The 13,993-nt window shown below is 30.1% G+C and overlaps 2 protein-coding genes across 3 annotated transcripts; both read right to left on the bottom strand.

Moving 5' to 3' along the window:
• Positions 1 to 348: 348 nt before the first annotated feature.
• LOC100241318 (probable beta-1,3-galactosyltransferase 8) lies at positions 349 to 4,311 on the bottom strand. 2 transcript variants are annotated; one of them, XM_059735002.1, is made up of 9 exons: positions 4,121 to 4,311; positions 2,947 to 3,246; positions 2,792 to 2,862; positions 2,526 to 2,713; positions 2,188 to 2,445; positions 1,968 to 2,055; positions 1,099 to 1,224; positions 903 to 1,012; positions 349 to 640 (listed from the first exon to the last, which is right to left on the bottom strand). In XM_059735002.1, the coding sequence occupies exons 2-9, from the start codon at positions 3,127 to 3,129 to the stop codon at positions 468 to 470; spliced, it is 1,197 nt and encodes a 398-aa protein (XP_059590985.1). In that variant the 5' UTR covers positions 3,130 to 3,246; positions 4,121 to 4,311; the 3' UTR covers positions 349 to 467. The 2 variants fall into 2 exon arrangements, with proteins under 2 accessions (XP_059590985.1, XP_002265159.3); XM_002265123.5 differs by having other exon boundaries at positions 349 to 616; positions 4,121 to 4,309.
• Positions 4,312 to 6,730: 2,419 nt separating this feature from the next.
• Positions 6,731 to 7,437, bottom strand: LOC100263585 (ethylene-responsive transcription factor ERF023). Its single transcript, XM_002265168.4, has one exon. The coding sequence runs from the start codon at positions 7,351 to 7,353 to the stop codon at positions 6,829 to 6,831; it is 525 nt and encodes a 174-aa protein (XP_002265204.1). The 5' UTR covers positions 7,354 to 7,437; the 3' UTR covers positions 6,731 to 6,828.
• Between the last annotated feature and the right edge of the window lie 6,556 nt (positions 7,438 to 13,993).

Below are 13,993 nucleotides of genomic sequence, written 5' to 3'. Positions count from 1 at the left end.
AATTTTTAAAAATAAATTTTATGGTAAAAGTTTCACTTTAATTATTTATTTATTTATTTATTGCTTTATTATATCCTTTCTTTCATTTTTTTTCTTTATCTTTTTCAAGTTTTCCATGATATATAATAATAAAATTTTATTATTTATTCAAAGAAAAATAGGTAAAATAAGTTTAACAAATATATAAAATAATTTGTTAATATTAAGGGTAACTTTTCTCCTTTATATATATATATATATATATATATATATATATATATTTCTTTTTTCTTTTTTTAATTTCAAGAAATAAATATAAAATAAATAAATAAATAAACCCCAACCGTAAAGAGATACACTTGAGAGAAATTGTAGCATGAAAATTGTTTTATTTCATTGATATAACTGTGAAAAACCTACAAGAAAAAGAGAACCAGAAGCATGTTATTCGGTACAAAATTAGAGCAGCGATTGAGTAGGTTAGAGACTTAGAGCTCAACATTCCAAACAAACCCGTCTCCTTCTCCACAAGTGTTGTGCACATCCTTCATCCTCTCCACAGACTTGCATATTCCACTGCACGACCAATCAAAGGATGCCACACATACATTTCCAACTTGTGTCTTCCATTCGCAATCTAAATATTCACATCCAACGTTATCTTAGGAAAAAAAAAAAAAACATCAAAAAGTAGTAACTTTCATTAGATATATATATATATAATTCTAGCAAAATCAAACCCTATATAATATAAATATAATTATAATATAATTTTTTTTATACTCAAAAAGTTTAATAATATCCTAAGTAGGGTAAAATATGGTCTTATCACGCATGGGTTTGTGTTATGGGCTGGGCCGCCTATTCATAAACGGTCTTTAAGATCCACAGGCACATGAGAGAATCCAACGGTCAGAATTTACCTGGAGGGGTCCCACAACACATCATACGGTCATCAACGTGCTCTACTTCCAAGCCAATGAACCATGACCCCAGAGAAACATCTTCATTGGCATATCTATGTAGAATGGGCCTGCAAGTCAAACAATTTTTGTGTGTATCAGCTTCATGCTAGATCCACGTTCCTGAGGACACGTGTAAGGCAGATGATGAACTCACGCGTTGATTGAAATGTAGGCCGCTAGATCCTTCGAAATTGCATAGATTTGACCAGTGGCGTGCCTGAAATACTTGTTCCCTTCCTCTCCAAATTTCCAGAACTCTGGCTCGTAATATTTCACCCCTCTGCCCAACAAGGTCATTTTCGTCATTTCGCTTCATTAATTTTTAATTTCATATTTTGTGGATATCTACAAATTATAATATATAACAATTAATTTAAATTATGATTTTTTTTCAAATCTTAATAATTTCATTAGATATTGAATAGAAAATGTGTGGTATTCTATTATATGGACCAAATTACCCTTCTTCATTTAAACTTTTTTAAGTACCACAGCCAAATGATGCAATTGTAGATTGTACTATCGGTACTAAATTACCCTTCATTGGTTTTTTTCTTCTACTTTCTTAGCATTAACAATACAAGTATTGAGTCCACAAAGTGCTTGTATTATTAGGACCGAATTACCCTTTTCACTTGGCTATTCTAAGTACAACAACCAAAGCATGAGCCTTGACCTTACCTGTATTAGTAGGACCAAATTACCCTTTTCACAGAAGCTATTCCAAATACAGGTACCAAAGCACAAGCGTGCTCTAAAATTGTACTGTTGGTAGTCTTATGATTGGTTGGTATAACCCCAAAGCACATTCCCCGCTACGTGGTTGTACAATTAGGACCAAATTACCCTTTTCGTTTAAAACATCCCTTAATAAAACAATAAAATATGAGCCTGCCTACCCATTACTAATATCCTTAACTTTATAAATTATTCATACCACTTCAATCAATCATATTCTAGTACCATTTAATTATTCTATCCAATATTGAAAATTTAAATTCAGAATAAAAAAAAAAAGCTCACTTTTGAGAGAGAACTGGTCCTGACTTCATGCATCCAATGTAGATCCTAGGTTTGTACCTATACCTTGCAAGTGTTCTCACTAGCATACCTACACCCATAAAAAAATAAAAATAAAAAATAAAATCTTAGCATACCTACACACAAAAAAAATTAAAAATAAAATAAAATAAAAGAAAGGAAAAAAATCTAACATGTCTCGTAAAGAAATGCTTGAGCTTACCCACGTTTAGGTGCACATCATCATCTATTTTAACATAAAAATCTGCATCCCACATCGAAACCGCAGTGGAAAAATACAACCGGGTCTTGCTTGAGAGCTCATGGTATCCCTCCACATGGTTCAGCCTAAGAAAGTCCTTGTTCTCCTCCTCCTCCGCGTCTATGGCCCTGTCCAGAACCCCGCCCGGCGTCGCGCTGTGTCCGATCACAAACCGGATAATCACCCCTTTCTCCTTCTCCAATCTTGCGCGCTTGGCTCCTGGAAGATGATGAAACTGAATTAATAGGCGAAATAAAATCCTTAAAATGGTATATATAGTATAGAACAACCACCACCACCTCTCGGCATCCATGTTTCCCGGAGCGAGTCCCGGCGTTTCCTGCTGCTGAACGCAGTGTTAATCCCTATCACAACAAAAGCTTTCCGCAGATTCTGTGGGGTGTCTTGGGAAACCTGGTGGCCGGTCTGGCTGGTCCGGCCCACTGCTAGTTCCATTTCTACCGTTGAAACTGTCTTATCCAGCGATCTTCACTTCCATGTAATCAGAAAACATATCAGCAAAATGTGTAGAAAAATAATTGATCATAAGAGAGTTTTAGCTTACTGAATAGCTTGATGCGTCTTTGTGACTTCTCCCATTATATCTTCTGAGTGATCATCTCCTTGTATCAGCTTCTGTATCACACGAACACAACTTCACTTATCTGCTCAAAATCAAATAGCAACTTATTCATTATTTCCGAAACGATAGAATGTTACCCGATTCTGATCGCATCCTGTTCTGGACAAGGCCACCTTGTTGGGGATGAATTGAAGTTGACGGTCATTGTTACAGGAATAGGAACGGTGTGTCCATGTCCGGGTAGTGAAGAGCGACCCTGCAAGAAAGCTAGCCATGCATAGAATGAAAATGGCTTTTCCCGGAACCAGTTTTCCCCTCATATTCTTCTCCCCAAGCTTCCCAGGCCACAAAGCTCGATTCGAATGAGGGAAATAAGCTCTTAGGTTTCTTTTCTCTGGCTGCTGGACCCTGTCCTTTGCTGTCTTAGCGAAGAAGAGCTTCATGAAGGAAACAACAAAAGATTAAATGGCATTTGAGCTAAGTTGAGAGGGTCTTATACATATAGAGGTGAAAGATGGGTAGGGTGGGTAGTTAATCTTAGGGTTCAAGCAATTTCAGCCATGAAAAATGCTGTGTGGTCGAACACATCATGTTCAGGGATACGAGATTTTAAGGTGAAAACGATTGAAAATGATTCCTTGAATGCAAAAATCAATGTTCTTGGTGATTCCAATGGAGGGAGGGGGGAAGTTGAAAATTTTCCTTTTCTTTAGCATTCAAGAGGAGAGCAAATCCCGTCAAGTCTATGTCAACAAGATTTGGAAGATGATCACGTTAAAGATTGAATTTAATTTGAGTAAGACTTTGATTAAAGGTAATTCTAGGAATAACTTCTAACATTTCTAGTACTTAAACTTTTTTGATAAAAAATTTTTAGTGCTTCAAAGGTTAAAAGCATTAATTCTTAAAATCACTATCAAATAGATTCTAAATTTTTCCTCAATAAGATAAATGGTATTAGTTTTTAAACCTAACTAATATCGAGCCTAGGGTTTATCATAATCTCAATCGGATTAATGAGATTAAAGTGCAACAAGATTTGAAAAGAAATTAATTAAAATTATATGTGCTAATGGGAAAATAACTAATCCTTATAGGTTGCTAAGTATACAAAAAAAAATAGACAATTAATTATCAATCGAAAATGCTTAAAATTTTAACACAAGAAATGTCCTACAATATTATCATAATTTAGGTTGAATGAACTTGAAAATACAATAAACTTCAAAGAGAAAAATTCTACATTCTCACCTAAAAATAACAAATTCTTTGGTTAGTTGGTAAGTGAACTAAAAATAGGCCACTAAATACCTTTTTGAGGATGCTCACTGAGATGCGATGATGATCATTTTTACCAAAACTGCTTAAAACTTTAAGACAGAAAACCCCTAGAATGGAAGTTTTCTTCTTAAGTTCATGGGGTGGCTAGCAGTGCAACAAGTCTAAAGAGGATGAAGCTAGGGTTTTGGTTCGTAGGGTTGGCAGTTGAATCATGTGGGTTTCATGGCTCAACAGACTTTATACTAATAACAGCAAATAGCTTCCTGAGTCGAATGCGGCGCCTCATTAAATCAGCATTATTTGAGTTAGAATGCTCTCAACCGATCAGTGTGTGTGACTGAGAGAGCATGTCATCATGCATGATATACTCGTTCATTAATTTCTAACTTCAATGTTTGATGGCAACATAAACCTAGATTCAGATGTTTGATGCCTAATTTATTTGTTTTTTTTTTGTTTTTAATTATGTTTGGTGCTTAATTATTGAGGTGTTTTTATAATTTTTATGGTAGAAAATATGAATAAATTTTTGGAAAATTACAAAAATGTTTTTTATTTTTATTTTTAAGCTCTACCCCAATTTAACTATTAAATTCTTTTTTCTTTTTTGAACCAATACTAACCCTAAACTATATGTGTCCGAATATTCTTGAATAGGTCATTCTATTAAGATTTAATAAATTAGATACATCTAAAGATATCATATAAAATTCATGCCAATATGCATATATTTTTGTTATATGAATTTCTCCATTGATATTTTTTGGAAATTGAAAGAATTAAGAGCATTTTTGTAATGTACCCATAATTTTTTTAATTATATTGTAAATTTTTATTGATTTTTTTTAAAAAATTATATATATATATATATATAGACACACACTAGGTAATTAAGGGATTTTTTTTTAGAAAAAATATTTCTTGATGATTTTACAACAAATTCAAATATTTTTCAAATATGGGTAATGAACGGAAGTTGTTTGTTTGGTAAAGAAGTATAAGATATATTTTTTTTCAAATAAAAAAAAAAAAAATTGGGCATAAAAAATTTTTGGTACCTTTAAAAAAATTGCTATCAAAATTTAAAAATAAATGGTAAAAAATGTTTACCCAATATGATTGTTGAATTATTTATAATTTTTTAATTGTAAAAATGAAAATGAAAAAAAAAAAAAAAAAAAAGCAACTGGTTTTACAATGAAGAATGCCATTGAGATGCATTAAATTAACTGAATTGAGTATCTGATCAGCCACATGCTGTAAATATTCTTAATTTTTGTGGCAATAAATCTAATTTCGTTTATTTGCTTTTTCAATAGGCTTAACCCATAGAAAATATCATGTAGGTGTAGTTTGTAATATCGGTTTACTTTTTTGCCTTCACTTCGAAATTAAGATAAAGTTGAAGGCTTGACTTTAAAGATACCATGATTTAGCATTATTAATACTTCATTAAGTCCTATAAATGGCTTTCGCGGTAAGCTATTAAAGAGGTTGGCTTTATTTATTTATTTATTTTTTTATGGAGCTTAAATACATTTTATATGTAAAAATAAATTAATAATTTTAATGCATTAAATTGTTGATATTAATACATTAATATGATGTGTTAGATGTCATTAGAGTATAAAAATAAATATCTAGTTCTACTATTCCGTTTAGAATAGAATAAATTTATTGAATTATTTTTTATTAATACAATGGAGCGATGTATTAATGCAAAGACTAAATATATTAATATAGTAATATTTTTTAATATATATATATATATATTTTACCATTTTAGGACATGACAAACTTATTAAATTATGGTTTACTTGCGCATTACATTGGATTGATGTGTTATAATTAAATTGTTTTAATAATGATTTTATCATGTACCAAGTCCACGAGAGTAAATAAAATAATTCTACTCATGATTACTATTTTTCAGTTGTCTCCCCGAATGCAACCTTGTCAAAGGAAGGTTTATCTAGATAAGGTGGGTCCATTGGTCATTCCTTGAGAAGAAAAATCAAAATTTTGGAAAAATAGGCATCCACTACTTATGGTCTTGTTATGTGATATGATGACAAGTCATTTCTTTGCTATATATTGTCGTGACAAGTCATTGATGAATTTGAGAAAATTTCCCCTTTGTTCTTCATCCACTCATAAAATTTCTCTTTCCACTAGTTTTTTTCTAATAATTCACTTAGAATTTATAATTAAAAGTTAGGTTTGATTCTCAACAAAATACTAAAAAAAATAAAATAAAATAATGATTTTTTTGATATTTGATTATATTATAAAAAAATAAAAATATCAAATATAATTAAAATTAATTAAAAATTTATATATTTTTAAATTATTTTAAAATAAATAAAATAAATTTAAAATAACAAAAAAAAAATTATCAAATTTTTATATATTTTTCCTTTCTATTTTCCTCGTATTTCCTTCCCCTTTTTCCTTCGTATTTTCTTTCCATGCATTTTCCTTCAAATTTTCCATAACCAATCAAATTTTTTATAACCAAATTTTCGGAACCGTGTATTTTCCTTCAAATTTTTCATGACCAAATTTTCGGAACCCATGCATTTTCCTTCAAATTTTTCATAACCAAATTTTCGGAACCAAACATAGCCAAAAGACGAAAAATGATAGAAAATAAAACCATTCCATTTCTCACTCTTCCATTTACATATATATACACATTAACCACCACAAGCTCAGCTTCATCCACTCGATTGTGAAAATTACCAGGGGTAGTTAGTAAACGTAACTTCATCGCCAAACGACGTCGTTACATCATCAAACAAGCACTCAAACGACTCAAAACTGAGAGGACTGTGTACCGGCCCTCCAAATGGCGTCGTTTCATCACCAACCTCAAACCCACACCAGTCCTCCAAGCTCAGGTCCCGAACCCCAGCGCTGGTATCCGTTCCAGCAGCAGAGTTTTCCGCTGCCGCCTTTGCAGCAGCCACCTGGATGTCCCTTCTAGAAGACGACTCTGGGCGGGGCAGCGACTCGGCCGATTCGGGGAAGTTGAGGCAGGCCGAGTCGCCCCTGAGGAAGAACGCAGCGGCGTCGTAGGCCCGAGCGGCCATCTCCGGCGACCCGAAAGATCCCAGCCAGACCCGGGTCTTCTTACCCGGAAGGCGAATTTCTGAAACGTACCGGCCCCAGCTGCGTTTCCGGACACCTCGAAAGGGAGAATCGGATTGGCGTTTGGGTTTGAGCTGAGAAGAAGGAGAGGGGCGTGGCTGTGAAGAAGACATAAAGGCTGTGGAGCGATGGCCCAGATGACAGAATAAGTAGAGAAGGAGATGGTGTCCTTGGGAAGGGCAAAATAGCTGGCAACGTGTGGGGTCGGGTGGATTCTTGGAAGGACACTCAAAAAGTACATGAGGACAATCCCATTTGAAATTTCTATATTACCCTTAATCTTTCTTTTTCTTTCTCTTAAATTTTCTCCTTTTTTTTTTCTTTAAATTATTTTTATTTTAATTCATCTGGATGATATGATTTTTTTTTTTTAAATGATAAGTTACCCGTTACTCGTTACCCATTTATTATTATACCAAAATTTGAATTTGCGCCTTCAATATATATCATTAAATTTTGATTACTAAATAAAAATATAAAAATTGAATAAAAAAACCTTAAATACAAAGAAGTAAAATTTAAATATAAAGAATTGAGATAATTGTAAGTTAAAAGTGAGCTTTTTAAAAACAATTTTATATATAATATTTTACTTTCAATTATTATATATAATTATTTTTTAAAACAATCCCTATAAAATAAGTAAAAATAATTAAAAACAACTAAAAATATTATTTAAAAATAATCCAATTTCAATATTTAACAATATAAAATTATTATTATTTTTTTAATTATTAACATGTTTCAAAAATAATTACGAAAGTGGGTGTATATAATTTATTGATTGATTTTTTTCTCATATTTTGAGACGAATTTATCCGACAAAAAGTCCACTTTCTTTGAAATATAATAAATAATTCCATTAGACAGACTCATGGCATAGTAAATCCCAAATTATATGAATAAAAAAAGCAAAAGAAAAAGAATAAAACAAAGGAGAAATTGGTAATACGACGTTGAGTAGATATTCATACCTAAAAAAGAAGTGCATGAATAATAATGAAGAGAACGCGCAAAGGCCAGCTGTTAACATGAATTTTGACACATTTTACTTACATCACACACTCTTTGACTCTCTCTCATTTTCAACTGTGGATAGCCTCACACCTGTGTGCTAATGTATATCTATTATTATTATAATCAAAATATCTTAAGGAGTCCAAATTTGAAAAGAAACTTCGGACAGATATTTTAGCATGAGTTGGGCAACAAAGTCCGGAATGGTCTTTGTGCTTGCCTAATTTAGGGGTTTTTGGTAAAGTAATTTTGGAAATTTTTTTTTTTTTTCAGTTTTGGTAATTAGAAAATTATTTTTAAGTCTATCATGGTTTGTGAAAAGTCAAATAGAAATTTATATCGAAAGGGAGATTTTTAGGTCATGTTCTGAATTTTGAAGTCATGTTTTTAAAATAATTTTAAATTTTAAAATTACTTTACAATTACCAAATTATCTCCACACAATTTCTAAATTGGCATATATATATTACAAAAAAAAAAATGTTGGACTACCGACTAATGAGTTCAATCAATGATATGTTGTTTTTAAGGTGGCAAAACCATTCTTTTAATAAAAAAAAATGAAAAAAGAAAATTATTGATACACGTTACCTTTCAAATCATTGACCAGTAATCTTTTGACACATCATCATCTACTTTATCACTGATTTTTTTTTTATTTATTAAAATCGCTATTGATAACTATCATTTTAACTTAAGATTAAAACCACCATGACCATATGTGGTTTTTAAAACCTCAACTAATGACTATTATAGCTAAAACCGTGATTACTGAATATGGTTTTGGCATAAAAAAAATAAAAAATAAAAAATAAAAATATATGAATATTGATGTGATAAAAAGGAATTAACTTGGTAAAATATTTCAAAAGCAATGGTTACTTTTATTACAAAGCCCACAGTTTGGGCTACTCTCATGGTTGGTTTTTAAGTCCAATAATGACACTAGTTAGGGTCGTTTTTCTTCTTCTTCTTATTTTTTTTTTCCTTACTATTGAAAGAAGCCGATTTGAGTCGGTCAAGAAAAGAAGAGAAAAAGGGAGAAAAACCATAACTTTTTTTTCTAAGGCATTTTGTACGAGTCAATGGGGTTAATCCAAGTGTGAATGTGAAGATTTGGGGTGAATCCCTTCAACTTCTACTTTGGCCTTGTGAAAAATTTTGTAAAGTACTCTCTCCACTCTCTTCTCTTCTCTTCTTTGTATGTCTAATATGAGAAGGTTTTCATCTTAAATATTAATGTATTTCTAATAGTCTCTATTGTTAAAGGAGTTAATAAAAACTTGCATTATTATTTTTATTGAAAAAGAAGAAATTGTTTCTAGATATTTTATCTCACTTAGGTGGATTTTTGTTGATATTTCCTTGGATTGTTCTTGCTTTTGCTTAGTTGTTGTGGTGGAAGAAAATTGAACTTGTAGTGAAACCTAACTACTCATATTGCATCCCCCATTTCCAAAAAAAAAAAAAAAAAAAAAAACACCCTAATTTGAAGCATTAAGCTTCTCATCCATGATATTCATTCAAAAGTTTCATAATCCAAAATTTATGAAAAGGGTATTATCATTCTCACATAATAATAATAATCAAGCTTTTATCTAAGGTGGTGAATGACTATTGGCCTATTATGAGTAGGTATTTTTCTAAATTATTCAAGTTCAATTAGCTGAATGCTATGTCAAACTTAATAGTCGAGTTGACTTAGGGTCTATTTAAAAATTGTTTTAATTTTTTTTAATTTTAAAAATATGTTTAATAAATTATTAATTATATTTTTTGAGAATTTGTTATGAAAGCATATTATTTTTAATATCACTACTTATATCATCATTCAATGATCTAGATTTTATCATATACTTAAACAATTCAAATTCAAATTTTGATATGATACCATATCGGTATCATAGATTTTTCATATAGTAAATAAGTAGATTGGATTATTGTGAGGACATCCAAAAACTACAAATAGACAATTTGACTTGAAATTATTGTATTGTCTTTGATTTTCTTTCCTCTTTATCCTTTGATGGTTTTAGTTATGACAAAATATTAAAGTTCTTATGTCAAATATAGATATTTAGGTCACATTTGATTTCTATAAAATTTATGAGAAAATGTGAAAGAAAAAAATAAAGAAGAACAGTAAAAAGAACGAATATTTGATATGATATGATATGATTATCTAGCGACTAGATATCCACGAGGGTGGTGTTAAATTTTGTCCCCATGGATAGAAGGATGATATTGAATAATTGGTCTTTTATCTCTCTACACCTATTTATTTATTAATTAATTTTAATTTTAATTTTTTTTTCTTTTAAAACATTTTCAGTGAGATGGGATATGGAGAGTGCATATCCATAATGTAGAACCCACATCACTTTTTCACATGTTCATAGTCCCATAAGTTAGATCAATGTATTATCATGTTGGGGAGTTGCCGAAGTAGTATCCAAATTTGAAAAGAAAACTTTGGAATGAAAGTTGGGTACATCATTTTTGGAATGAAAGTTGGGTACATTATTTTTAGAACGAGTCTTGCAAGAAACCCCATCGGTCCTACTTGCCTAATTTGAAGAGTGGGATTTGTTCTCGATTGAAAATTATTGGCAAGATACATGGTATGTATCAAACACATCCTTTATTACATGTGTCAAATGTCATTTTCCTAATAAACTTATGGTAATGAAGTTGCGTAAATATTTTTCAGATGCTACATTTGAAGTAATTCCTTGAATTCCTTATAGCAAGCATGCAATTAAAACAAGTTTTTGCCCATATAAATTGTTTTTACTTCCGCTATTTGAGTTTGCTCTACTTGATTGCCTTAACAATGATTTTATGTGAAAACTCCTCTTTTGAGATTAAAAGCCTGTTGAAGAGAAAATTTAAGAGGGTTAAAAAAACTTTATTCCAAACAAAAATGAGATGTTTACTAAAGGTTTAAAAATCTAGAAGATTAGTGGTATTAAATTGAATTGATAATTGAATTAAAAAAGTTATTATTCACACTTCAATGTTTGGATCGATGGTCGGATCATAGTCGAATAAGTGACTTTATAAATATATAATTTATATTTTATAAAAATTAAAAATAATTATAAAAAATCTAAAATATGTAAGAAGAAACTTAAAATTTATAATATTTATTTTTTATATTTGATATTTTCAAATTAAATAATAGATAAATATAAATATAAATAAATATATTGAAAATGAAAATAAAATTGCTAATTAGTGGACCTTTATATCCCATGCTGAAGCCCAAAAGCATGTCTTACCGCCCTTCTGTAACCAAATCCAAATTTGAAAGATATACCACTTTATCATAAGTTAGATAATTATTTTCAAAATCCAATTTTTTGGTTATATGACCCTATTATGAAAAGAAACATTGTCAAAAGTACATTTTTGATCAAAATCTCAATACTAAAAAGTTTGTTGCGAGTGATTTTAAAATAAAATTATTTCTATTACATAGAATCACTCTCTTACATAAATTAAAATAGTTTTCTGTTATCTCGATAGAAAAAAAGGAAAACACCTGGTAAAAAAACAAAAAATTATGATGCTTTTAAATAGCATCTTTTAATTATTTTAACTTATTTTTTTTAGGAATGTTTTAAAAAATAATGATACAAATATGAATAATGATAAAAAATAAAACACTACATATAAAAGTTGTTTTCAAAACATAGAAAACAAGTTAAAAATATTTTAATTTTTCAAATAGACTTCCATTTTACAAAATATCATAAAATATTTTTTAAAAGCTATTTTTGAGAACTGTTTTTGAAAATACTTTCCAAATAAAACCTAAATATTTTACAAGCTTTTAAAATTTGAGGATCACTTGAAGTGATTCTTCCAAAAATCATGTAATGCATTATATAATACATTATCAAAAAACACTGTTAAAACGCTTTTACTGGGTTTATTAACACCAAGTGATATTCCCTTCAAAGCCTTTATAATGAAAGCACTACTGGCAAAATATTGTAAAGTAAAAATATAAACTCCTAAATTTGTTAAGAAAGCATATTATTTTTAATATCACTACTTACACCATCATTCAATGATCCAGATTTTATCATATACTTAAACAATTCAAATTCAAATTTTGATATGATACCATATCGGTATCATAGATTTTTCATATAGTATATAAGGAGATTGGATTATTGTGAGGACATCCAAAAACTACAAATAGACAATTTGACTTGAAATTATTGTATTGTCTTTGATTTTCTTTCCTTTTTATCATTTGATGGTTTTAGTTATGACAAAATATTAAAGTACTTATGCCAAATATAGATATTTAGGTCATATTTGATTTCTATAAAATTTATTAGAAAATGTGAGAAAAAAAAAAGAGAAGAATAGTAAAAGAAATGAATATTTGATATGATCTGAAATGATCATCTAGTAACTAGATATCCACAAAGGTGGTGTTAAATTTTGTTCCCTTAGATAGGAGGATGATATTGAATAATTGGTCTTTTATCTCTCTACACCTATTTATTTATTTATTCATTTTATTTTTTTTTCTTTTAAAACATTTTCAATGAGATGGGGTATGGAGAGTGCATATCCATAATGTAGAACCCACATCATGTTTTCACCTATTCATAGTCTCGTAAGTTAGATCAATGTATGATCATGTCGGGGAGTAGCCGAAGTAGCATCCAAATTTGAAAAGAAAACTTTGGAATGAAAGTTGGGTGCATTTATTATTTTAGGATGAGTCTTACAAGAAACCCCATTGGTCCTACTTGCCTAATTTGAAGAGTGGGATTTGTTCTCGATTGAAAGTTATTGGCAAGATACATGGTATGTATCAAACATATATCTTATTTTTTGCATAATACGGTCATAAAATCTAAGAAAGTAACGAGAACTATTACGTGCATCAAATGTCATTTACATAATAAGCATATGGTACTGAAGTTGCGTAAATAATAATTTTGGGATGCTACATTTGAAGTAATTCCTCGAATTCCTTATATCATGCATGCAATTAAAACAAATTTTTGTCCATGTAAATTGTTCTTACTTTGGCCATTTGAGTTTGCTTTACTTGATTGTCTTAACAATGATTTTATGTGAAAATTTCTCTTTTGAGATTAAAAGTCGGTTGAAGAGAAAATTTAAGAGGGTTTAAAAGACTTTTAAAGAAAAACACTTTCAGAAAAAATGTTTTCATTAAAAACACTTTGAATAGAAACATTATCAAACAAACTCTTTATGACCAATAATAAAAAAATTTCATGCCTCTTCCATCTGATCATTCCCATATCAGGTAGCCATCATAAGATCACCTCAAGACTCCTAAGCTTTAGACCAAATCATGAAGATTATATATCCAAATTGGATCTCTTGAAATGTATGGATGAAGATCAAATCAAACAATGGATAGATGATCACAAAATGAAACCCTAACCCTATAAATTTTCTCCCAAAGCTCTTTCAAGAAGATTATGATATGGAAAAAAAACGACAAAACCCACTCCTCATGATCAAATATGCACTATAAATAATGCTTGCTTGATACAACCTTCATCAACACAAATCAAACTCACATTACATTACCTTTCTACACATTGAACCCATGAAAACTTGCCTTCGATGCTCAATGCCCATCACCTCTATGTGAACATAATGACATGGAATCATTGATAAAACTTGAGAAAGAAAAAACAAATTTTGCATTTAGGTAAGTAGGTAACTACCAATCAC

This window comes from Vitis vinifera, chromosome 18 (assembly GCF_030704535.1).
Source record: "Vitis vinifera cultivar Pinot Noir 40024 chromosome 18, ASM3070453v1".
Lineage (NCBI taxonomy): Eukaryota > Viridiplantae > Streptophyta > Magnoliopsida > Vitales > Vitaceae > Vitis > Vitis vinifera.
This window is presented reverse-complemented; position numbering and strand designations above follow the sequence as displayed.

Coding starts and splice junctions, on each gene's coding strand:
- LOC100263585 (XM_002265168.4), bottom strand. CDS start 7,353: ATGTCTTCTTCACAGCCACGCCCCTCTCCTTCTTCTCAGCTCAAACCC.
- LOC100241318 (XM_059735002.1), bottom strand. CDS start 3,129: ATGAGGGGAAAACTGGTTCCGGGAAAAGCCATTTTCATTCTATGCATG. Junction 2,863..2,946: donor CAGGATGCGATCAGAATCGG/GTAACATTCTAT, acceptor CGTGTGATACAG/AAGCTGATACAAGGAGATGA. Junction 2,446..2,525: donor GGAAACATGGATGCCGAGAG/GTGGTGGTGGTT, acceptor ATCATCTTCCAG/GAGCCAAGCGCGCAAGATTG.